The 23,666-nt window shown below is 62.4% G+C and overlaps 1 protein-coding gene across 1 annotated transcript in view; it reads left to right on the top strand.

Moving 5' to 3' along the window:
* LOC147668230 (uncharacterized) overlaps nt 1-23,666 on the top strand; it is a gene marked incomplete at its 3' end in the record, with an annotated part of 104,016 nt that overhangs the window by 66,361 nt on the left and 13,989 nt on the right. Inside the window, 20 exon segments of the mRNA XM_086948685.1 lie at nt 9,645-9,985; nt 10,223-10,747; nt 10,850-11,155; nt 11,567-12,445; nt 12,754-12,886; nt 12,925-13,515; nt 13,662-14,170; nt 14,925-15,029; nt 15,284-15,511; nt 15,719-15,769; nt 17,355-17,921; nt 18,174-18,422; nt 19,092-19,379; nt 19,422-19,796; nt 20,622-20,666; nt 20,937-20,987; nt 21,315-21,521; nt 21,840-22,262; nt 22,875-23,201; nt 23,472-23,552. Of these exon segments, the coding sequence (XP_086804811.1) occupies nt 9,645-9,985; nt 10,223-10,747; nt 10,850-11,155; nt 11,567-12,445; nt 12,754-12,886; nt 12,925-13,515; nt 13,662-14,170; nt 14,925-15,029; nt 15,284-15,511; nt 15,719-15,769; nt 17,355-17,921; nt 18,174-18,422; nt 19,092-19,379; nt 19,422-19,796; nt 20,622-20,666; nt 20,937-20,987; nt 21,315-21,521; nt 21,840-22,262; nt 22,875-23,201; nt 23,472-23,552 (6,281 nt within the window).

A 23,666-nucleotide genomic window follows, 5' to 3' on the forward strand; every position in this document is an offset into this window, starting at 1 on the left:
GTCCACTGAGTACCTATCCACTGAGTCCCTGCCAGCTGAGTCCCTGCCCACTGAGTCCCTGCCAGCTGAGTCCCTTCCAGCTGAGTACCTGTCCACTGAGTCCCTGTCCACTGAGTCCCTGTCCTCTGAGTCCCTGTCAGCTGAGTCCCTGCCAGCTGAGTCCCTGCCCACTGAGTCCCTGTCCTCTGAGTCCCTGTCAGCTGAGTCCCTGCCAGCTGAGTCCCTGTCCACTGAGTCCCTGTCCACTGAGTCCCTGCCCACTGAGTCCCTGTCCACTGAGTCCCTGCCAGCTGAGTCCCTGCCACCTGAGCCCCTGTCCACTGAGTCCCTGTCCACTGAGTCCCTGCCCACTGGGTCCCTGTCCACCGAGTCCCTGTCCACTGAGTCCCTGTCCACTGAGTCCCTGTCCACTGAGTCCCTGTCCACTGAGTCCCTGTCCACTGAGTCCCTGTCCACTGAGTCCCTGTCCCCTGAGTCGCTGTCCACTGAGTCCCTGCCAGCTGAGTCCGTGTCCACTGAGTCCCTGCCAGTTGAGTCCCTGTTCCCTGAGTCGCTGTCCACTGAGTCCCTGCCAGCTGAGTCCCTACCAGCTGAGTTCCTGCCAGCTGAGTCCCTGTCCACTGAGTCCCTGCCAGCTGAGTCCCTGTCCCCTGAGTCCCTGTCCACTGAGTCCCTGTCCACTGAGTCCCTGTCCACTGAGTCCCTGCCCACTGAGTCCCTGTCCACTGAGTCCCTGCCAGCTGAGTCCCTGCCACCTGAGCCCCTGTCCACTGAGTCCCTGTCCACTGAGTCCCTGCCCACTGGGTCCCTGTCCACTGAGTCCCTGTCCACTGAGTCCCTGTCCACTGGGTCCCTGTCCACTGAGTCCCTGTCCACTGAGTCCCTGTCCACTGAGTCCCTGTCCCCTGAGTCGCTGTCCACTGAGTCCCTGCCAGCTGAGTCCGTGTCCACTGAGTCCCTGCCAGCTGAGTCCCTGTTCCCTGAGTCGCTGTCCACTGAGTCCCTGCCAGCTGAGTCCCTACCAGCTGAGTTCCTGCCAGCTGAGTCCCTGTCCACTGAGTCCCTGCCAGCTGAGTCCCTGTCCCCTGAGTCGCTGTCCACTGAGTCCCTGTCCACTGAGTCCCTGCCAGCTGAGTCCCTGCCAGCTGAGTCCCTGTCCACTGAGTCCCTGCCAGCTGAGTCCCTGTTCCCTGAGTCGCTGTCCACTGAGTCCCTGTCCACTGAGTCCCTGCCAGCTGAGTCCCTACCAGCTGAGTTCCTGCCAGCTGAGTCCCTGTCCACTGAGTCCCTTCCAGCTGAGTCCCTGTCCCCTGAGTCGCTGTCCACTGAGTCCCTGTCCACTGAGTCCCTGCCAGCTGAGTCCCTGCCAGCTGAGTCCCTGTCCACTGAGTCCCTGCCAGCTGAGTCCCTGTCCACTGAGTCCCTGCCAGCTGAGTCCCTGTTCCCTGAGTCGCTGTCCACTGAGTCCCTGTACACTGAGTCCCTGCCAGCTGAGTCCCTACCAGCTGAGTTCCTGCCAGCTGAGTCCCTGTCCACTGAGTCCCTGCCAGCTGAGTCCCTGTCCCCTGAGTCGCTGTCCACTGAGTCCCTGTCCACTGAGTCCCTGCCAGCTGAGTCCCTGCCAGCTGAGCCCCTGTCCACTGAGTCCCTGTCCACTGAGTCCCTGTCCACTGAGTCCCTGCCAGCTGAGTCCCTACCAGCTGAGTTCCTGCCAGCTGAGTCCCTGTCCACTGAGTCCCTGCCAGCTGAGTCCCTGTCCCCTGAGTCGCTGTCCACTGAGTCCCTGTCCACTGAGTCCCTGCCCACTGAGTCCCTGCCAGCTGAGTCCCTGTCCACTGAGTACCTATCCACTGAGTCCCTGCCAGCTGAGTCCCTGCCCACGGAGTCCCTGCCAGCTGAGTCCCTGCCAGCTGAGTACCTGTCCACTGAGTCCCTGTCCACTGAGTCCCTGCCAGCTGAGTCCCTGTCCACTGAGTCCCTGCCAGCTGAGTCCCTGTTCCCTGAGTCGCTGTCCACTGAGTCCCTGTCCACTGAGTCCCTGCCAGCTGAGTTCCTGCCAGCTGAGTCCCTGTCCACTGAGTCCCTGCCAGCTGAGTCCCTGTCCCCTGAGTCGCTGTCCACTGAGTCCCAGTCCACTGAGTCCCTGCCAGCTGAGTCCCTGCCAGCTAAGTCCCTGTCCACTGAGTCCCTGCCCACTGAGTCCCTGCCAGCTGAGTCCCTGTCCACTGAGTACCTATCCACTGAGTCCCTGCCAGCTGAGTCCCTGCCCACTGAGTCCCTGCCAGCTGAGTCCCTGCCAGCTGAGTACCTGTCCACTGAGTCCCTGTCCACTGAGTCCCTGTCCTCTGAGTCCCTGTCAGCTGAGTCCCTGCAAGCTGAGTCCCTGCCCACTGAGTCCCTGCCAGCTGAGTCCCTGCCACCTGAGCCCCTGTCCACTGAGTCCCTGTCCACTGAGTCCCTGCCCACTGAGTCCCTGCCCACTGAGTCTCTGTCCACTGAGTCCCTGTCCACTGAGTCCCTGCCAGCTGAGTCCCTGTCCACTGAGTCCCTGCCAGCTGAGTCCCTGTTCCCTGAGTCGCTGTCCACTGAGTCCCTGTCCACTGAGTCCCTGCCAGCTGAGTCCCTGCCAGCTGAGTCCCTGTCCACTGAGTCCCTGCCAGCTGAGTCCCTGTTCCCTGAGTCGCTGTCCACTGAGTCCCTGTCCACTGAGTCCCTGCCAGCTGAGTCCCTACCAGCTGAGTTCCTGCCAGCTGAGTCCCTGTCCACTGAGTCCCTGCCAGCTGAGTCCCTGTCCCCTGAGTCGCTGTCCACTGAGTCCCTGTCCACTGAGTCCCTGCCAGCTGAGTCCCTGTCCCCTGAGTCCCTGCCAGCTGAGTCCCTGTCCACTGAGTCCCTGCCAGCTGAGTCCCTGTCGCCTGAGTCCCTGCCAGCTGAGTCCCTGCCAGCTGAGTCCCTGCCAGCTGAGTCCCTGTCCACTGAGTACCTATCCACTGAGTCCCTGCCAGCTGAGTCCCTGCCCACTGAGTCCCTGCCAGCTGAGTACCTGTCCACTGAGTCCCTGTCCACTGAGTCCCTGTCCTCTGAGTCCCTGTCAGCTGAGTCCCTGCCAGGTGAGTCCCTGCCCACTGGGTCCCTGTCCACTGAGTCCCTGTCCACTGAGTCCCTGTCCACTGAGTCCCTGTCCACTGAGTCCCTGTCCACTGAGTCCCTGCCAGCTGAGTCCCTGCCACCTGAGCCCCTGTCCACTGAGTCCCTGTCCACTGAGTCCCTGCCCACTGAGTCCCTGCCCACTGAGTCTCTGTCCACTGAGTCCCTGTCCACTGAGTCCCTGCCAGCTGAGTCCGTGTCCACTGAGTCCCTGCCAGCTGAGTCCCTGTTCCCTGAGTCCCTGTCCACTGAGTCCCTGCCAGCTGAGTCCGTGTCCACTGAGTCCCTGCCAGCTGAGTCCCTGTTCCCTGAGTCCCTGTCCACTGAGTCCCTGCCAGCTGAGTCCCTGTTCCCTGAGTCGCTGTCCACTGAGTCCCTGTCCACTGAGTCCCTGCCAGCTGAGTCCCTGTCAACTGAGTCCCTGCCAGCTGAGTCCCTGTCCACTGAGTCCCTGCCAGCTGAGTCCCTGTTCCCTGAGTCGCTGTCCACTGAGTCCCTGTCCACTGAGTCCCTGCCAGCTGAGTCCCTACCAGCTGAGTTCCTGCCAGCTGAGTCCCTGTCCACTGTTTCCCTGCCAGCTGAGTCCCTGCCAGCTGAGTCCCTGTCCACTGAGTCCCTGCCAGCTGAGTCCCTGTTCCCTGAGTCGCTGTCCACTGAGTCCCTGTCCACTGAGTCCCTGCCAGCTGAGTCCCTACCAGCTGAGTTCCTGCCAGCTGAGTCCCTGTCCACTGAGTCCCTGCCAGCTGAGTCCCTGTCCCCTGAGTCGCTGTCCACTGAGTACCTATCCACTGAGTCCCTGCCAGCTGAGTCCCTGCCCACTGAGTCCCTGCCAGCTGAGTCCCTTCCAGCTGAGTACCTGTCCACTGAGTCCCTGTCCACTGAGTCCCTGTCCTCTGAGTCCCTGTCAGCTGAGTCCCTGCCAGCTGAGTCCCTGCCCACTGAGTCCCTGTCCTCTGAGTCCCTGTCAGCTGAGTCCCTGCCAGCTGAGTCCCTGTCCACTGAGTCCCTGTCCACTGAGTCCCTGCCCACTGAGTCCCTGTCCACTGAGTCCCTGCCAGCTGAGTCCCTGCCACCTGAGCCCCTGTCCACTGAGTCCCTGTCCACTGAGTCCCTGCCCACTGGGTCCCTGTCCACCGAGTCCCTGTCCACTGAGTCCCTGTCCACTGAGTCCCTGTCCACTGAGTCCCTGTCCACTGAGTCCCTGTCCACTGAGTCCCTGTCCCCTGAGTCGCTGTCCACTGAGTCCCTGCCAGCTGAGTCCGTGTCCACTGAGTCCCTGCCAGTTGAGTCCCTGTTCCCTGAGTCGCTGTCCACTGAGTCCCTGCCAGCTGAGTCCCTACCAGCTGAGTTCCTGCCAGCTGAGTCCCTGTCCACTGAGTCCCTGCCAGCTGAGTCCCTGTCCCCTGAGTCCCTGTCCACTGAGTCCCTGTCCACTGAGTCCCTGTCCACTGAGTCCCTGCCCACTGAGTCCCTGTCCACTGAGTCCCTGCCAGCTGAGTCCCTGCCACCTGAGCCCCTGTCCACTGAGTCCCTGTCCACTGAGTCCCTGCCCACTGGGTCCCTGTCCACTGAGTCCCTGTCCACTGAGTCCCTGTCCACTGGGTCCCTGTCCACTGAGTCCCTGTCCACTGAGTCCCTGTCCACTGAGTCCCTGTCCCCTGAGTCGCTGTCCACTGAGTCCCTGCAGCTGAGTCCGTGTCCACTGAGTCCCTGCCAGCTGAGTCCCTGTTCCCTGAGTCGCTGTCCACTGAGTCCCTGCCAGCTGAGTCCCTACCAGCTGAGTTCCTGCCAGCTGAGTCCCTGTCCACTGAGTCCCTGCCAGCTGAGTCCCTGTCCCCTGAGTCGCTGTCCACTGAGTCCCTGTCCACTGAGTCCCTGCCAGCTGAGTCCCTGCCAGCTGAGTCCCTGTCCACTGAGTCCCTGCCAGCTGAGTCCCTGTTCCCTGAGTCGCTGTCCACTGAGTCCCTGTCCACTGAGTCCCTGCCAGCTGAGTCCCTACCAGCTGAGTTCCTGCCAGCTGAGTCCCTGTCCACTGAGTCCCTTCCAGCTGAGTCCCTGTCCCCTGAGTCGCTGTCCACTGAGTCGCTGTCCACTGAGTCCCTGCCAGCTGAGTCCCTGCCAGCTGAGTCCCTGTCCACTGAGTCCCTGCCAGCTGAGTCCCTGTCCACTGAGTCCCTGCCAGCTGAGTCCCTGTTCCCTGAGTCGCTGTCCACTGAGTCCCTGTACACTGAGTCCCTGCCAGCTGAGTCCCTACCAGCTGAGTTCCTGCCAGCTGAGTCCCTGTCCACTGAGTCCCTGCCAGCTGAGTCCCTGTCCCCTGAGTCGCTGTCCACTGAGTCCCTGTCCACTGAGTCCCTGCCAGCTGAGTCCCTGCCAGCTGAGCCCCTGTCCACTGAGTCCCTGTCCACTGAGTCCCTGCCCACTGAGTCCCTGCCCACTGAGTCTCTGTCCACTGTGTCCTTGTCCACTGAGTCCCTGCCAGCTGAGTCCCTGCCCACTGAGTCCCTGCCCCTGAGTCCCTGCCCACTGAGTCCCTGCCCGCTGAGTCCCTGCCCACTAAGTCCCTGTCCACTGAGTCCCTGCCAGCTGAGTCCCTGCCCACTGAGTCCCTGTCCCCTGAGTCGATGTCCACTGAGGCCCTGTCCACTGAGCCACTGCCCGCTGAGTCCCTGTCCACTGAGTCCCTGCCCACTGAGCCCCTGTCCACTGAGTCCCTGTCCACTGAGTCCCTGTCCCTTGAGTCCCTGTCCCCTGAGTCCCTGTCCACTGAGTCCCTGTCCCCTGAATCCCTGTCCCCTGAGTCCCTTTCCACTGAGTCCCCGCCCACTGAGTCCATGTCCACTGAGTCCCTGTCCACTGAGTCCCTATCCACTGAGTCCCTGGCAGCTGAATCCCTGCCAGCTGAGTCCCTGTCCACTGAGTCCCTGCCCCTGAGTCCCTGCCCACTGAGTCCCTGTCCACTGAGTCCATGTCCACTGAATCCCTGCAAGCTGAGTCCCTGTCCACTGAGTCCCTGCCCACTGAGTCCCTGCCAGCTGAGTTCCTGCCTACTGAGTCCCTGTCCACTGAGTCCCTGCCCACTGAGTCCCTGCCAGCTGAGTCCCTGTCCACTGAGTCCCTGTCCACTGAGTCCCTGCCAGCTGAGTCCCTGCCACCTGAGCCCCTGTCCACTGAGTCCCTGTCCACTGAGTCCCTGTCCACTGAGTCCCTGTCCACTGACTCCCTGCCAGCTGAGTCCCTGCCACCTGAGCCCCTGTCCACTGAGTCCCTGTCCACTGATTCCCTGTCCACTGAGTCCCTTTCCACTGTGTCCTTGTCCACTAAGTCCCTGCCAGCTGAGTCCCTGCCCACTGAGTCCCTGCCCCTGAGTCCCTGCCCACTGAGTCCCTGCCCGCTGAGTCCCTGCCCACTAAGTCCCTGTCCACTGAGTCCCTGCCAGCTGAGTCCCTGCCCACTGAGTCCCTGTCCACTGAGTCTCTGCCCACTAAGTCCCTGTCCACTGAGTCCCTGCCAGCTGAGTCCCTGCCCACTGAGTCCCTGACCACTGAGTCTCTGTCCACTGAGTCCCTGTCCACTGAGTCCCTGTCCCCTGAGTCCCTGCCAGCTGAATTGCTGCCAGCTGAGTCCCTGTCCCCTGAGTCGCTGTCCACTGAGGCCCTGTCCACTGAGCCACTGCCCACTGAGTCCCTGTCCACTGAGTCCCTGCCCACTGAGCCCCTGTCCACTGAGTCCCTGTCCACTGAGTCCCTGTCCCTTGAGTCCCTGTCCACTGAGTCCCTGTCCCCTGAATCCCTGTCCCCTGAGTCCCTTTCCACTGAGTCCCTGCCCACTGAGTCCATGTCCACTGAGTCCCTGTCCACTGAGTCCCTATCCACTGAGTCCCTGCCAGCTGAATCCCTGCCAGCTGAGTCCCTGTCCACTGAGTCCCTGTCCACTGAGTCCCTGCCCCTGAGTCCCTGCCCACTGAGTCCCTGTCCACTGAGTCCCTGTCCCCTGAGTCCCTGTCCCCTGAGTCCCTGTCCACTGAGTTCCTGTCCCCTGAATCCCTGTCCCCTAAGTCCCTTTCCACTGAGTCCCTGCCCACTGAGTCCCTGCCAGCTGAGCCCCTGTCCACTGAGTCCCTGTCCACTGAGTCCCTATCCACTGAGTCCCTGCCAGCTGAATCCCTGCCAGCTGAGCCCCTGTCCACTGAGTCCCTGTCCACTGAGTCCCTGTCCACTGAGTCCCTGCCCACTGAGTCCCTGCCAGCTTAGTCCCTGTCCACTGAGTACCTATCCACTGAGTCCCGGACAGCTGAGTCCCTGCCAGCTGAGCCCCTGCCAGCTGAGTCCCTGCCCACTGAGTCTCTGCCAGCTGAGTCCCTGTCCACTGAATCCCTGTCCACTGAGTCCCTGCCCACTGAGTCCCTGCCAGCTGAGTCCCTGTCCACTGAGTACCTATCCACTGAGTCCCTGCCAGCTGAGCCCCTGCCAGCTGAGTCCCTGCCCACTGAGTCTCTGCCAGCTGAGTCCCTGCCAGCTGAGTCCCTGTCCACTGAGTCCCTGTCCACTGAGTCCCTGTCCTCTGAGTCCCTGTCCACTGAGTCCCTGCCCAATGAGTCCCTGCACACTGAGTCCCTGCCCACTGACTCCCTGTCCACTGAGCCCCGGTCCACTGAGTCTCTGCCAACTGAGTCCCGGCCAGTGAGTCCCTGCCAGCTGAGTCCCTGTCCACTGAGTCCCTGCCCACTGAGTCCCTGCCAGCTGAGTCCCTGTCCATTGAGTACCTATCCACTGAGTCCCTGCCAGCTGAGTCCCTGCCCACTGAGTCCCTGCCAGCTGAGTCCCTGCCAGCTGAGTACCTGTCCACTGAGTCCCTGTCCACTGAGTCCCTGCCAGTTGAGTCCCTGTCCACTGAGTCCCTGCCAGCTGAGTCCCTGTTCCCTGAGTCGCTGTCCACTGAGTCCCTGTCCACTGAGTCCCTGCCAGCTGAGTCCCTACCAGCTGAGTTCCTGCCAGCTGAGTCCCTGTCCACTGAGTCCCTGCCAGCTGAGTCCCTGTCCCCTGAGTCGCTGTCCACTGAGTCCCTGTCCACTGAGTCCCTGCCCACTGAGTCCCTGCCAGCTGAGTCCCTGTCCACTGAGTACCTATCCACTGAGTCCCTGCCAGCTGAGTCCCTGCCCACGGAGTCCCTGCCAGCTGAGTCCCTGCCAGCTGAGTACCTGTCCACTGAGTCCCTGTCCACTGAGTCCCTGCCAGCTGAGTCCCTGTCCACTGAGTCCCTGCCAGCTGAGTCCCTGTTCCCTGAGTCGCTGTCCACTGAGTCCCTGTCCACTGAGTCCCTGCCAGCTGAGTTCCTGCCAGCTGAGTCCCTGTCCACTGAGTCCCTGCCAGCTGAGTCCCTGTCCCCTGAGTCGCTGTCCACTGAGTCCCAGTCCACTGAGTCCCTGCCAGCTGAGTCCCTGCCAGCTAAGTCCCTGTCCACTGAGTCCCTGCCCACTGAGTCCCTGCCAGCTGAGTCCCTGTCCACTGAGTACCTATCCACTGAGTCCCTGCCAGCTGAGTCCCTGCCCACTGAGTCCCTGCCAGCTGAGTCCCTTCCAGCTGAGTACCTGTCCACTGAGTCCCTGTCCACTGAGTCCCTGTCCTCTGAGTCCCTGTCAGCTGAGTCCCTGCAAGCTGAGTCCCTGCCCACTGAGTCCCTGCCAGCTGAGTCCCTGCCACCTGAGCCCCTGTCCACTGAGTCCCTGTCCACTGAGTCCCTGCCCACTGAGTCCCTGCCCACTGAGTCTCTGTCCACTGAGTCCCTGTCCACTGAGTCCCTGCCAGCTGAGTCCCTGTCCACTGAGTCCCTGCCAGCTGAGTCCCTGTTCCCTGAGTCGCTGTCCACTGAGTCCCTGTCCACTGAGTCCCTGCCAGCTGAGTCCCTGCCAGCTGAGTCCCTGTCCACTGAGTCCCTGCCAGCTGAGTCCCTGTTCCCTGAGTCGCTGTCCACTGAGTCCCTGTCCACTGAGTCCCTGCCAGCTGAGTCCCTACCAGCTGAGTTCCTGCCAGCTGAGTCCCTGTCCACTGAGTCCCTGCCAGCTGAGTCCCTGTCCCCTGAGTCGCTGTCCACTGAGTCCCTGTCCACTGAGTCCCTGCCAGCTGAGTCCCTGTCCCCTGAGTCCCTGCCAGCTGAGTCCCTGTCCACTGAGTCCCTGCCAGCTGAGTCCCTGTCGCCTGAGTCCCTGCCAGCTGAGTCCCTGCCAGCTGAGTCCCTGCCAGCTGAGTCCCTGTCCACTGAGTACCTATCCACTGAGTCCCTGCCAGCTGAGTCCCTGCCCACTGAGTCCCTGCCAGCTGAGTACCTGTCCACTGAGTCCCTGTCCACTGAGTCCCTGTCCTCTGAGTCCCTGTCAGCTGAGTCCCTGCCAGCTGAGTCCCTGCCCACTGGGTCCCTGTCCACTGAGTCCCTGTCCACTGAGTCCCTGTCCACTGAGTCCCTGTCCACTGAGTCCCTGTCCACTGAGTCCCTGCCAGCTGAGTCCCTGCCACCTGAGCCCCTGTCCACTGAGTCCCTGTCCACTGAGTCCCTGCCCACTGAGTCCCTGCCCACTGAGTCTCTGTCCACTGAGTCCCTGTCCACTGAGTCCCTGCCAGCTGAGTCCGTGTCCACTGAGTCCCTGCCAGCTGAGTCCCTGTTCCCTGAGTCCCTGTCCACTGAGTCCCTGCCAGCTGAGTCCCTGTTCCCTGAGTCGCTGTCCACTGAGTCCCTGTCCACTGAGTCCCTGCCAGCTGAGTCCCTGTCAACTGAGTCCCTGCCAGCTGAGTCCCTGTCCACTGAGTCCCTGCCAGCTGAGTCCCTGTTCCCTGAGTCGCTGTCCACTGAGTCCCTGTCCACTGAGTCCCTGCCAGCTGAGTCCCTACCAGCTGAGTTCCTGCCAGCTGAGTCCCTGTCCACTGAGTCCCTGCCAGCTGAGTCCCTGCCAGCTGAGTCCCTGTCCACTGAGTCCCTGCCAGCTGAGTCCCTGTTCCCTGAGTCGCTGTCCACTGAGTCCCTGTCCACTGAGTCCCTGCCAGCTGAGTCCCTACCAGCTGAGTTCTTGCCAGCTGAGTCCCTGTCCACTGAGTCCCTGCCAGCTGAGTCCCTGTCCCCTGAGTCGCTGTCCACTGAGTACCTATCCACTGAGTCCCTGCCAGCTGAGTCCCTGCCCACTGAGTCCCTGCCAGCTGAGTCCCTTCCAGCTGAGTACCTGTCCACTGAGTCCCTGTCCACTGAGTCCCTGTCCTCTGAGTCCCTGTCAGCTGAGTCCCTGCCAGCTGAGTCTCTGCCCACTGAGTCCCTGTCATCTGAGTCCCTGTCAGCTGAGTCCCTGCCAGCTGAGTCCCTGTCCACTGAGTCCCTGTCCACTGAGTCCCTGCCCACTGAGTCCCTGTCCACTGAGTCCCTGCCAGCTGAGTCCCTGCCACCTGAGCCCCTGTCCACTGAGTCCCTGCCCACTGGGTCCCTGTCCACCGAGTCCCTGTCCACTGAGTCCCTGTCCACTGAGTCCCTGTCCACTGAGTCCCTGTCCACTGAGTCCCTGTCCACTGAGTCCCTGTCCCCTGAGTCGCTGTCCACTGAGTCCCTGCCAGCTGAGTCCGTGTCCACTGAGTCCCTGCCAGTTGAGTCCCTGTTCCCTGAGTCGCTGTCCACTGAGTCCCTGCCAGCTGAGTCCCTACCAGCTGAGTTCCTGCCAGCTGAGTCCCTGTCCACTGAGTCCCTGCCAGCTGAGTCCCTGTCCCCTGAGTCCCTGTCCACTGAGTCCCTGTCCACTGAGTCCCTGTCCACTGAGTCCCTGCCCACTGAGTCCCTGTCCACTGAGTCCCTGCCAGCTGAGTCCCTGCCACCTGAGCCCCTGTCCACTGAGTCCCTGTCCACTGAGTCCCTGCCCACTGGGTCCCTGTCCACTGAGTCCCTGTCCACTGAGTCCCTGTCCACTGGGTCCCTGTCCACTGAGTCCCTGTCCACTGAGTCCCTGTCCACTGAGTCCCTGTCCCCTGAGTCGCTGTCCACTGAGTCCCTGCCAGCTGAGTCCGTGTCCACTGAGTCCCTGCCAGCTGAGTCCCTGTTCCCTGAGTCGCTGTCCACTGAGTCCCTGCCAGCTGAGTCCCTACCAGCTGAGTTCCTGCCAGCTGAGTCCCTGTCCACTGAGTCCCTGCCAGCTGAGTCCCTGTCCCCTGAGTCGCTGTCCACTGAGTCCCTGTCCACTGAGTCCCTGCCAGCTGAGTCCCTGCCAGCTGAGTCCCTGTCCACTGAGTCCCTGCCAGCTGAGTCCCTGTTCCCTGAGTCGCTGTCCACTGAGTCCCTGTCCACTGAGTCCCTGCCAGCTGAGTCCCTACCAGCTGAGTTCCTGCCAGCTGAGTCCCTGTCCACTGAGTCCCTTCCAGCTGAGTCCCTGTCCCCTGAGTCGCTGTCCACTGAGTCCCTGTCCACTGAGTCCCTGCCAGCTGAGTCCCTGCCAGCTGAGTCCCTGTCCACTGAGTCCCTGCCAGCTGAGTCCCTGTCCACTGAGTCCCTGCCAGCTGAGTCCCTGTTCCCTGAGTCGCTGTCCACTGAGTCCCTGTACACTGAGTCCCTGCCAGCTGAGTCCCTACCAGCTGAGTTCCTGCCAGCTGAGTCCCTGTCCACTGAGTCCCTGCCAGCTGAGTCCCTGTCCCCTGAGTCGCTGTCCACTGAGTCCCTGTCCACTGAGTCCCTGCCAGCTGAGTCCCTGCCAGCTGAGCCCCTGTCCACTGAGTCCCTGTCCACTGAGTCCCTGCCCACTGAGTCCCTGCCCACTGAGTCTCTGTCCACTGAGTCCCTGTCCACTGAGTCCCTGCCAGCTGAGTCCCTGTCCACTGAGTCCCTGCCAGCTGAGTCCCTGTTCCCTGAGTCGCTGTCCACTGAGTCCCTGTCCACTGAGTCCCTGCCAGCTGAGTCCCTGCCAGCTGAGTCCCTGTCCACTGAGTCCCTGCCAGCTGAGTCCCTGTTTCCTGAGACGCTGTCCACTGAGTCCCTGTCCACTGAGTCCCTGCCAGCTGAGTCCCTACCAGCTGAGTTCCTGCCAGCTGAGTCCCTGTCCACTGAGTCCCTTCCAGCTGAGTCCCTGTCCCCTGAGTCGCTGTCCACTGAGTCCCTGTCCACTGAGTCCCTGCCAGCTGAGTCCCTGTCCCCTGAGTCCCTGCCAGCTGAGTCCCTGTCCACTGAGTCCCTGTCCCCTGAATCCCTGTCCCCTGAGTCCCTTTCCACTGAGTCCCCGCCCACTGAGTCCATGTCCACTGAGTCCCTGTCCACTGAGTCCCTATCCACTGAGTCCCTGGCAGCTGAATCCCTGCCAGCTGAGTCCCTGTCCACTGAGTCCCTGCCCCTGAGTCCCTGCCCACTGAGTCCCTGTCCACTGAGTCCCTGTCCACTGAATCCCTGCAAGCTGAGTCCCTGTCCACTGAGTCCCTGCCCACTGAGTCCCTGCCAGCTGAGTTCCTGCCTACTGAGTCCCTGTCCACTGAGTCCCTGCCCACTGAGTCCCTGCCAGCTGAGTCCCTGTCCACTGAGTCCCTGTCCACTGAGTCCCTGCCAGCTGAGTCCCTGCCACCTGAGCCCCTGTCCACTGAGTCCCTGTCCACTGAGTCCCTGTCCACTGAGTCCCTGTCCACTGACTCCCTGCCAGCTGAGTCCCTGCCACCTGAGCCCCTGTCCACTGAGTCCCTGTCCACTGATTCCCTGTCCACTGAGTCCCTTTCCACTGTGTCCTTGTCCACTAAGTCCCTGCCAGCTGAGTCCCTGCCCACTGAGTCCCTGCCCCTGAGTCCCTGCCCACTGAGTCCCTGCCCGCTGAGTCCCTGCCCACTAAGTCCCTGTCCACTGAGTCCCTGCCAGCTGAGTCCCTGCCCACTGAGTCCCTGTCCACTGAGTCTCTGCCCACTAAGTCCCTGTCCACTGAGTCCCTGCCAGCTGAGTCCCTGCCCACTGAGTCCCTGACCACTGAGTCTCTGTCCACTGAGTCCCTGTCCACTGAGTCCCTGTCCCCTGAGTCCCTGCCAGCTGAATCGCTGCCAGCTGAGTCCCTGTCCCCTGAGTCGCTGTCCACTGAGGCCCTGTCCACTGAGCCACTGCCCACTGAGTCCCTGTCCACTGAGTCCCTGCCCACTGAGCCCCTGTCCACTGAGTCCCTGTCCACTGAGTCCCTGTCCCTTGAGTCCCTGTCCACTGAGTCCCTGTCCCCTGAATCCCTGTCCCCTGAGTCCCTTTCCACTGAGTCCCTGCCCACTGAGTCCATGTCCACTGAGTCCCTGTCCACTGAGTCCCTATCCACTGAGTCCCTGCCAGCTGAATCCCTGCCAGCTGAGTCCCTGTCCACTGAGTCCCTGTCCACTGAGTCCCTGCCCCTGAGTCCCTGCCCACTGAGTCCCTGTCCACTGAGTCCCTGTCCCCTGAGTCCCTGTCCCCTGAGTCCCTGTCCACTGAGTTCCTGTCCCCTGAATCCCTGTCCCCTGAGTCCCTTTCCACTGAGTCCCTGTCCACTGAGTCCCTGCCAGCTGAGCCCCTGTCCACTGAGTCCCTGTCCACTGAGTCCCTGTCCACTGAGTCCCTGCCCACTGAGTCCCTGCCAGCTTAGTCCCTGTCCACTGAGTACCTATCCACTGAGTCCCGGACAGCTGAGTCCCTGCCAGCTGAGCCCCTGCCAGCTGAGTCCCTGCCCACTGAGTCTCTGCCAGCTGAGTCCCTGTCCACTGAGTCCCTGTCCACTGAGTCCCTGCCCACTGAGTCCCTGCCAGCTGAGTCCCTGTCCACTGAGTACCTATCCACTGAGTCCCTGCCAGCTGAGCCCCTGCCAGCTGAGTCCCTGCCCACTGAGTCTCTGCCAGCTGAGTCCCTGCCAGCTGAGTCCCTGTCCACTGAGTCCCTGTCCACTGAGTCCCTGTCCTCTGAGTCCCTGTCCACTGAGTCCCTGCCCAATGAGTCCCTGCACACTGAGTCCCTGCCCACTGACTCCCTGTCCACTGAGCCCCGGTCCACTGAGTCTCTGCCAACTGAGTCCCGGCCAGTGAGTCCCTGCCAGCTGAGTCCCTGTCCACTGAGTCCCTGCCCACTGAGTCCCTGCCAGCTGAGTCCCTGTCCATTGAGTACCTATCCACTGAGTCCCTGCCAGCTGAGTCCCTGCCCACTGAGTCCCTGCCAGCTGAGTCCCTGCCAGCTGAGTACCTGTCCACTGAGTCCCTGTCCACTGAGTCCCTGCCAGTTGAGTCCCTGTCCACTGAGTCCCTGCCAGCTGAGTCCCTGTTCCCTGAGTCGCTGTCCACTGAGTCCCTGTCCACTGAGTCCCTGCCAGCTGAGTCCCTACCAGCTGAGTTCCTGCCAGCTGAGTCCCTGTCCACTGAGTCCCTGCCAGCTGAGTCCCTGTCCCCTGAGTCGCTGTCCACTGAGTCCCTGTCCACTGAGTCCCTGCCCACTGAGTCCCTGCCAGCTGAGTCCCTGTCCACTGAGTACCTATCCACTGAGTCCCTGCCAGCTGAGTCCCTGCCCACGGAGTCCCTGCCAGCTGAGTCCCTGCCAGCTGAGTACCTGTCCACTGAGTCCCTGTCCACTGAGTCCCTGCCAGCTGAGTCCCTGTCCACTGAGTCCCTGCCCCTGAGTCCCTGCCCACTGAGTCCCTGTCCACTGAGTCCCTGTCCACTGAATCCCTGCAAGCTGAGTCCCTGTCCACTGAGTCCCTGCCCACTGAGTCCCTGCCAGCTGAGTTCCTGCCTACTGAGTCCCTGTCCACTGAGTCCCTGCCCACTGAGTCCCTGCCAGCTGAGTCCCTGTCCACTGAGTCCCTGTCCACTGAGTCCCTGCCAGCTGAGTCCCCGCCACCTGAGCTCCTGTCCACTGAGTCCCTGTCCACTGAGTCCCTGTCCACTGAGTCCCTGTCCACTGACTCCCTGCCAGCTGAGTCCCTGCCACCTGAGCCCCTGTCCACTGAGTCCCTGTCCACTGATTCCCTGTCCACTGAGTCCCTTTCCACTGTGTCCTTGTCCACTAAGTCCCTGCCAGCTGAGTCCCTGCCCACTGAGTCCCTGCCCCTGAGTCCCTGCCCACTGAGTCCCTGCCCGCTGAGTCCCTGCCCACTAAGTCCCTGTCCACTGAGTCCCTGCCAGCTGAGTCCCTGCCCACTGAGTCCCTGTCCACTGAGTCTCTGCCCACTAAGTCCCTGTCCACTGAGTCCCTGCCAGCTGAGTCCCTGCCCACTGAGTCCCTGACCACTGAGTCTCTGTCCACTGAGTCCCTGTCCACTGAGTCCCTGTCCCCTGAGTCCCTGCCAGCTGAATCGCTGCCAGCTGAGTCCCTGTCCCCTGAGTCGCTGTCCACTGAGGCCCTGTCCACTGAGCCACTGCCCACTGAGTCCCTGTCCACTGAGTCCCTGCCCACTGAGCCCCTGTCCACTGAGTCCCTGTCCACTGAGTCCCTGTCCCTTGAGTCCCTGTCCACTGAGTCCCTGTCCCCTGAATCCCTGTCCCCTGAGTCCCTTTCCACTGAGTCCCTGCCCACTGAGTCCATGTCCACTGAGTCCCTGTCCACTGAGTCCCTATCCACTGAGTCCCTGCCAGCTGAATCCCTGCCAGCTGAGTCCCTGTCCACTGAGTCCCTGTCCACTGAGTCCCTGCCCCTGAGTCCCTGCCCACTGAGTCCCTGTCCACTGAGTCCCTGTCCCCTGAGTCCCTGTCCCCCGAGTCCCTGTCCACTGAGTTCCTGTCCCCTGAATCCCTGTCCCCTGAGTCCCTTTCCACTGAGTCCCTGTCCACTGAGTCCCTGCCAGCTGAGCCCCTGTCCACTGAGTCCCTGTCCACTGAGTCCCTGTCCACTGAGTCCCTGCCCACGGAGTCCCTGCCAGCTTAGTCCCTGTCCACTGAGTACCTATCCACTGAGTCCCGGACAGCTGAGTCCCTGCCAGCTGAGCCCCTGCCAGCTGAGTCCCTGCCCACTGAGTCTCTGCCAGCTGAGTCCCTGTCCACTGAGTCCCTGTCCACTGAGTCCCTGCCCACTGAGTCCCTGCCAGCTGAGTCCCTGTCCACTGAGTACCTATCCACTGAGTCCCTGCCAGCTGAGCCCCTGCCAGCTGAGTCCCTGCCCACTGAGTCTCTGCCAGCTGAGTCCCTGCCAGCTGAGTCCCTGTCCACTGAGTCCCTGTCCACTGAGTCCCTGTCCTCTGAGTCCCTGTCCACTGAGTCCCTGCCCAATGAGTCCCTGCACACTGAGTCCCTGCCCACTGACTCCCTGTCCACTGAGCCCCGGTCCACTGAGTCTCTGCCAACTGAGTCCCGGCCAGTGAGTCCCTGCCAGCTGAGTCCCTGTCCACTGAGTCCCTGCCCACTGAGTCCCTGCCAGCTGAGTCCCTGTCCATTGAGTACCTATCCACTGAGTCCCTGCCAGCTGAGTCCCTGCCCACTGAGTCCCTGCCAGCTGAGTCCCTGCCAGCTGAGTACCTGTCCACTGAGTCCCCGTCCACTGAGTCCCTGCCAGTTGAGTCCCTGTCCACTGAGTCCCTGCCAGCTGAGTCCCTGTTCCCTGAGTCGCTGTCCACTGAGTCCCTGTCCACTGAGTCCCTGCCAGCTGAGTCCCTACCAGCTGAGTTCCTGCCAGCTGAGTCCCTGTCCACTGAGTCCCTGCCAGCTGAGTCCCTGTCCCCTGAGTCGCTGTCCACTGAGTCCCTGTCCACTGAGTCCCTGCCCACTGAGTCCCTGCCAGCTGAGTCCCTGTCCACTGAGTACCTATCCACTGAGTCCCTGCCAGCTGAGTCCCTGCCCACGGAGTCCCTGCCAGCTGAGTCCCTGCCAGCTGAGTACCTGTCCACTGAGTCCCTGTCCACTGAGTCCCTGCCAGCTGAGTCCCTGTCCACTGAGTCCCTGCCAGCTGAGTCCCTGTTCCCTGAGTCGCTGTCCACTGAGTCCCTGTCCACTGAGTCCCTGCCAGCTGAGTTCCTGCCAGCTGAGTCCCTGTCCACTGAGTCCCTGCCAGCTGAGTCCCTGTCCCCTGAGTCACTGTCCACTGAGTCCCAGTCCACTGAGTCCCTGCCAGCTGAGTCCCTGCCAGCTAAGTCCCTGTCCACTGAGTCCCTGCCCACTGAGTCCCTGCCAGCTGAGTCCCTGTCCACTGAGTACCTATCCACTGAGTCCCTGCCAGCTGAGTCCCTGCCCACTGAGTCCCTGCCAGCTGAGTCCCTGCCAGCTGAGTACCTGTCCACTGAGTCCCTGTCCACTGAGTCCCTGTCCTCTGAGTCCCTGTCAGCTGAGTCCCTGCAAGCTGAGTCCCTGCCCACTGAGTCCCTGCCAGCTGAGTCCCTGCCACCTGAGCCCCTGTCCACTGAGTCCCTGTCCACTGAGTCCCTGCCCACTGAGTCCCTGCCCACTGAGTCTCTGTCCACTGAGTCCCTGTCCACTGAGTCCCTGCCAGCTGAGTCCCTGTCCACTGAGTCCCTGCCAGCTGAGTCCCTGTTCCCTGAGTCGCTGTCCACTGAGTCCCTGTCCACTGAGTCCCTGCCAGCTGAGTCCCTGCCAGCTGAGTCCCTGTCCACTGAGTCCCTGCCAGCTGAGTCCCTGTTCCCTGAGTCGCTGTCCACTGAGTCCCTGTCCACTGAGTCCCTGCCAGCTGAGTCCCTACCAGCTGAGTTCCTGCCAGCTGAGTCCCTGTCCACTGAGTCCCTGCCAGCTGAGTCCCTGTCCCCTGAGTCGCTGTCCACTGAGTCCCTGTCCACTGAGTCCCTGCCAGCTGAGTCCCTGTCCCCTGAGTCCCTGCCAGCTGAGTCCCTGTCCACTGAGTCCCTGCCAGCTGAGTCCCTGTCGCCTGAGTCCCTGCCAGCTGAGTCCCTGCCAGCTGAGTCCCTGCCAGCTGAGTCCCTGTCCACTGAGTACCTATCCACTGAGTCCCTGCCAGCTGAGTCCCTGCCCACTGAGTCCCTGCCAGCTGAGTACCTGTCCACTGAGTCCCTGTCCACTGAGTCCCTGTCCTCTGAGTCCCTGTCAGCTGAGTCCCTGCCAGGTGAGTCCCTGCCCACTGGGTCCCTGTCCACTGAGTCCCTGTCCACTGAGTCCCTGTCCACTGAGTCCCTGTCCACTGAGTCCCTGTCCACTGAGTCCCTGCCAGCTGAGTCCCTGCCACCTGAGCCCCTGTCCACTGAGTCCCTGTCCACTGAGTCCCTGCCCACTGAGTCCCTGCCCACTGAGTCTCTGTCCACTGAGTCCCTGTCCACTGAGTCCCTGCCAGCTGAGTCCGTGTCCACTGAGTCCCTGCCAGCTGAGTCCCTGTTCCCTGAGTCCCTGTCCACTGAGTCCCTGCCAGCTGAGTCCCTGTTCCCTGAGTCGCTGTCCACTGAGTCCCTGTCCACTGAGTCCCTGCCAGCTGAGTCCCTGTCAACTGAGTCCCTGCCAGCTGAGTCCCTGTCCACTGAGTCCCTGCCAGCTGAGTCCCTGTTCCCTGAGTCGCTGTCCACTGAGTCCCTGTCCACTGAGTCCCTGCCAGCTGAGTCCCTACCAGCTGAGTTCCTGCCAGCTGAGTCCCTGTCCACTGAGTCCCTGCCAGCTGAGTCCCTGCCAGCTGAGTCCCTGTCCACTGAGTCCCTGCCAGCTGAGTCCCTGTTCCCTGAGTCGCTGTCCACTGAGTCCCTGTCCACTGAGTCCCTGCCAGCTGAGTCCCTACCAGCTGAGTTCCTGCCAGCTGAGTCCCTGTCCACTGAGTCCCTGCCAGCTGAGTCCCTGTCCCCTGAGTCGCTGTCCACTGAGTACCTATCCACTGAGTCCCTGCCAGCTGAGTCCCTGCCCACTGAGTCCCTGCCAGCTGAGTCCCTTCCAGCTGAGTACCTGTCCACTGAGTCCCTGTCCACTGAGTCCCTGTCCTCTGAGTCCCTGTCAGCTGAGTCCCTGCCAGCTGAGTCCCTGCCCACTGAGTCCCTGTCCTCTGAGTCCCTGTCAGCTGAGTCCCTGCCAGCTGAGTCCCTGTCCACTGAGTCCCTGTCCACTGAGTCCCTGCCCACTGAGTCCCTGTCCACTGAGTCCCTGCCAGCTGAGTCCCTGCCACCTGAGCCCCTGTCCACTGAGTCCCTGTCCACTGAGTCCCTGCCCACTGGGTCCCTGTCCACCGAGTCCCTGTCCACTGAGTCCCTGTCCACTGAGTCCCTGTCCACTGAGTCCCTGTCCACTGAGTCCCTGTCCACTGAGTCCCTGTCCACTGAGTCCCTGTCCCCTGAGTCGCTGTCCACTGAGTCCCTGCCAGCTGAGTCCGTGTCCACTGAGTCCCTGCCAGTTGAGTCCCTGTTCCCTGAGTCGCTGTCCACTGAGTCCCTGCCAGCTGAGTCCCTACCAGCTGAGTTCCTGCCAGCTGAGTCCCTGTCCACTGAGTCCCTGCCAGCTGAGTCCCTGTCCCCTGAGTCCCTGTCCACTGAGTCCCTGTCCACTGAGTCCCTGTCCACTGAGTCCCTGCCCACTGAGTCCCTGTCCACTGAGTCCCTGCCAGCTGAGTCCCTGCCACCTGAGCCCCTGTCCACTGAGTCCCTGTCCACTGAGTCCCTGCCCACTGGGTCCCTGTCCACTGAGTCCCTGTCCACTGAGTCCCTGTCCACTCGGTCCCTGTCCACTGAGTCCCTGTCCACTGAGTCCCTGTCCACTGAGTCCCTGTCCCCTGAGTCGCTGTCCACTGAGTCCCTGCCAGCTGAGTCCGTGTCCACTGAGTCCCTGCCAGCTGAGTCCCTGTTCCCTGAGTCGCTGTCCACTGAGTCCCTGCCAGCTGAGTCCCTACCAGCTGAGTTCCTGCCAGCTGAGTCCCTGTCCACTGAGTCCCTGCCAGCTGAGTCCCTGTCCCCTGAGTCGCTGTCCACTGAGTCCCTGTCCACTGAGTCCCTGCCAGCTGAGTCCCTGCCAGCTGAGTCCCTGTCCACTGAGTCCCTGCCAGCTGAGTCCCTGTTCCCTGAGTCGCTGTCCACTGAGTCCCTGTCCACTGAGTCCCTGCCAGCTGAGTCCCTACCAGCTGAGTTCCTGCCAGCTGAGTCCCTGTCCACTGAGTCCCTTCCAGCTGAGTCCCTGTCCCCTGAGTCGCTGTCCACTGAGTCCCTGTCCACTGAGTCCCTGCCAGCTGAGTCCCTGCCAGCTGAGTCCCTGTCCACTGAGTCCCTGCCAGCTGAGTCCCTGTCCACTGAGTCCCTGCCAGCTGAGTCCCTGTTCCCTGAGTCGCTGTCCACTGAGTCCCTGTACACTGAGTCCCTGCCAGCTGAGTCCCTACCAGCTGAGTTCCTGCCAGCTGAGTCCCTGTCCACTGAGTCCCTGCCAGCTGAGTCCCTGTCCCCTGAGTCGCTGTCCACTGAGTCCCTGTCCACTGAGTCCCTGCCAGCTGAGTCCCTGCCAGCTGAGCCCCTGTCCACTGAGTCCCTGTCCACTGAGTCCCTGTCCACTGAGTCCCTGCCAGCTGAGTCCCTACCAGCTGAGTTCCTGCCAGCTGAGTCCCTGTCCACTGAGTCCCTGCCAGCTGAGTCCCTGTCCCCTGAGTCGCTGTCCACTGAGTCCCTGTCCACTGAGTCCCTGCCCACTGAGTCCCTGCCAGCTGAGTCCCTGTCCACTGAGTACCTATCCACTGAGTCCCTGCCAGCTGAGTCCCTGCCCACGGAGTCCCTGCCAGCTGAGTCCCTGCCAGCTGAGTACCTGTCCACTGAGTCCCTGTCCACTGAGTCCCTGCCAGCTGAGTCCCTGTCCACTGAGTCCCTGCCAGCTGAGTCCCTGTTCCCTGAGTCGCTGTCCACTGAGTCCCTGTCCACTGAGTCCCTGCCAGCTGAGTTCCTGCCAGCTGAGTCCCTGTCCACTGAGTCCCTGCCAGCTGAGTCCCTGTCCCCTGAGTCGCTGTCCACTGAGTCCCAGTCCACTGAGTCCCTGCCAGCTGAGTCCCTGCCAGCTAAGTCCCTGTCCACTGAGTCCCTGCCCACTGAGTCCCTGCCAGCTGAGTCCCTGTCCACTGAGTACCTATCCACTGAGTCCCTGCCAGCTGAGTCCCTGCCCACTGAGTCCCTGCCAGCTGAGTCCCTGCCAGCTGAATACCTGTCCACTGAGTCCCTGTCCACTGAGTCCCTGTCCTCTGAGTCCCTGTCAGCTGAGTCCCTGCAAGCTGAGTCCCTGCCCACTGAGTCCCTGCCAGCTGAGTCCCTGCCACCTGAGCCCCTGTCCACTGAGTCCCTGTCCACTGAGTCCCTGCCCACTGAGTCCCTGCCCACTGAGTCTCTGTCCACTGAGTCCCTGTCCACTGAGTCCCTGCCAGCTGAGTCCCTGTCCACTGAGTCCCTGCCAGCTGAGTCCCTGTTCCCTGAGTCGCTGTCCACTGAGTCCCTGTCCACTGAGTCCCTGCCAGCTGAGTCCCTGCCAGCTGAGTCCCTGTCCACTGAGTCCCTGCCAGCTGAGTCCCTGTTCCCTGAGTCGCTGTCCACTGAGTCCCTGTCCACTGAGTCCCTGCCAGCTGAGTCCCTACCAGCTGAGTTCCTGCCAGCTGAGTCCCTGTCCACTGAGTCCCTGCCAGCTGAGTCCCTGTCCCCTGAGTCGCTGTCCACTGAGTCCCTGTCCACTGAGTCCCTGCCAGCTGAGTCCCTGTCCCCTGAGTCCCTGCCAGCTGAGTCCCTGTCCACTGAGTCCCTGCCAGCTGAGTCCCTGTCGCCTGAGTCCCTGCCAGCTGAGTCCCTGCCAGCTGAGTCCCTGCCAGCTGAGTCCCTGTCCACTGAGTACCTATCCACTGAGTCCCTGCCAGCTGAGTCCCTGCCCACTGAGTCCCTGCCAGCTGAGTACCTGTCCACTGAGTCCCTGTCCACTGAGTCCCTGTCCTCTGAGTCCCTGTCAGCTGAGTCCCTGCCAGGTGAGTCCCTGCCCACTGGGTCCCTGTCCACTGAGTCCCTGTCCACTGAGTCCCTGTCCACTGAGTCCCTGTCCACTGAGTCCCTGTCCACTGAGTCCCTGCCAGCTGAGTCCCTGCCACCTGAGCCCCGGTCCACTGAGTCCCTGTCCACTGAGTCCCTGCCCACTGAGTCCCTGCCCACTGAGTCTCTGTCCACTGAGTCCCTGTCCACTGAGTCCCTGCCAGCTGAGTCCGTGTCCACTGAGTCCCTGCCAGCTGAGTCCCTGTTCCCTGAGTCCCTGTCCACTGAGTCCCTGCCAGCTGAGTCCCTGTTCCCTGAGTCGCTGTCCACTGAGTCCCTGTCCACTGAGTCCCTGCCAGCTGAGTCCCTGTCAACTGAGTCCCTGCCAGCTGAGTCCCTGTCCACTGAGTCCCTGCCAGCTGAGTCCCTGTTCCCTGAGTCGCTGTCCACTGAGTCCCTGTCCACTGAGTCCCTGCCAGCTGAGTCCCTACCAGCTGAGTTCCTGCCAGCTGAGTCCCTGTCCACTGAGTCCCTGCCAGCTGAGTCCCTGCCAGCTGAGTCCCTGTCCACTGAGTCCCTGCCAGCTGAGTCCCTGTTCCCTGAGTCGCTGTCCACTGAGTCCCTGTCCACTGAGTCCCTGCCAGCTGAGTCCCTACCAGCTGAGTTCCTGCCAGCTGAGTCCCTGTCCACTGAGTCCCTGCCAGCTGAGTACCTGTCCCCTGAGTCGCTGTCCACTGAGTACCTATCCACTGAGTCCCTGCCAGCTGAGTCCCTGCCCACTGAGTCCCTGCCAGCTGAGTCCCTTCCAGCTGAGTACCTGTCCACTGAGTCCCTGTCCACTGAGTCCCTGTCCTCTGAGTCCCTGTCAGCTGAGTCCCTGCCAGCTGAGTCCCTGCCCACTGAGTCCCTGTCCTCTGAGTCCCTGTCAGCTGAGTCCCTGCCAGCTGAGTCCCTGTCCACTGAGTCCCTGTCCACTGAGTCCCTGCCCACTGAGTCCCTGTCCACTGAGTCCCTGCCAGCTGAGTCCCTGCCACCTGAGCCCCTGTCCACTGAGTCCCTGTCCACTGAGTCCCTGCCCACTGGGTCCCTGTCCACCGAGTCCCTGTCCACTGAGTCCCTGTCCACTGAGTCCCTGTCCACTGAGTCCCTGTCCACTGAGTCCCTGTCCACTGAGTCCCTGTCCACTGAGTCCCTGTCCCCTGAGTCGCTGTCCACTGAGTCCCTGCCAGCTGAGTCCGTGTCCACTGAGTCCCTGCCAGTTGAGTCCCTGTTCCCTGAGTCGCTGTCCACTGAGTCCCTGCCAGCTGAGTCCCTACCAGCTGAGTTCCTGCCAGCTGAGTCCCTGTCCACTGAGTCCCTGCCAGCTGAGTCCCTGTCCCCTGAGTCCCTGTCCACTGAGTCCCTGTCCACTGAGTCCCTGTCCACTGAGTCCCTGCCCACTGAGTCCCTGTCCACTGAGTCCCTGCCAGCTGAGTCCCTGCCACCTGAGCCCCTGTCCACTGAGTCCCTGTCCACTGAGTCCCTGCCCACTGGGTCCCTGTCCACTGAGTCCCTGTCCACTGAGTCCCTGTCCACTGGGTCCCTGTCCACTGAGTCCCTGTCCACTGAGTCCCTGTCCACTGAGTCCCTGTCCCCTGAGTCGCTGTCCACTGAGTCCCTGCCAGCTGAGTCCGTGTCCACTGAG

This window comes from Lissotriton vulgaris, unplaced genomic scaffold, assembly GCF_964263255.1.
Source record: "Lissotriton vulgaris unplaced genomic scaffold, aLisVul1.2 SCAFFOLD_864, whole genome shotgun sequence".
Taxonomy (NCBI): domain Eukaryota; kingdom Metazoa; phylum Chordata; class Amphibia; order Caudata; family Salamandridae; genus Lissotriton; species Lissotriton vulgaris.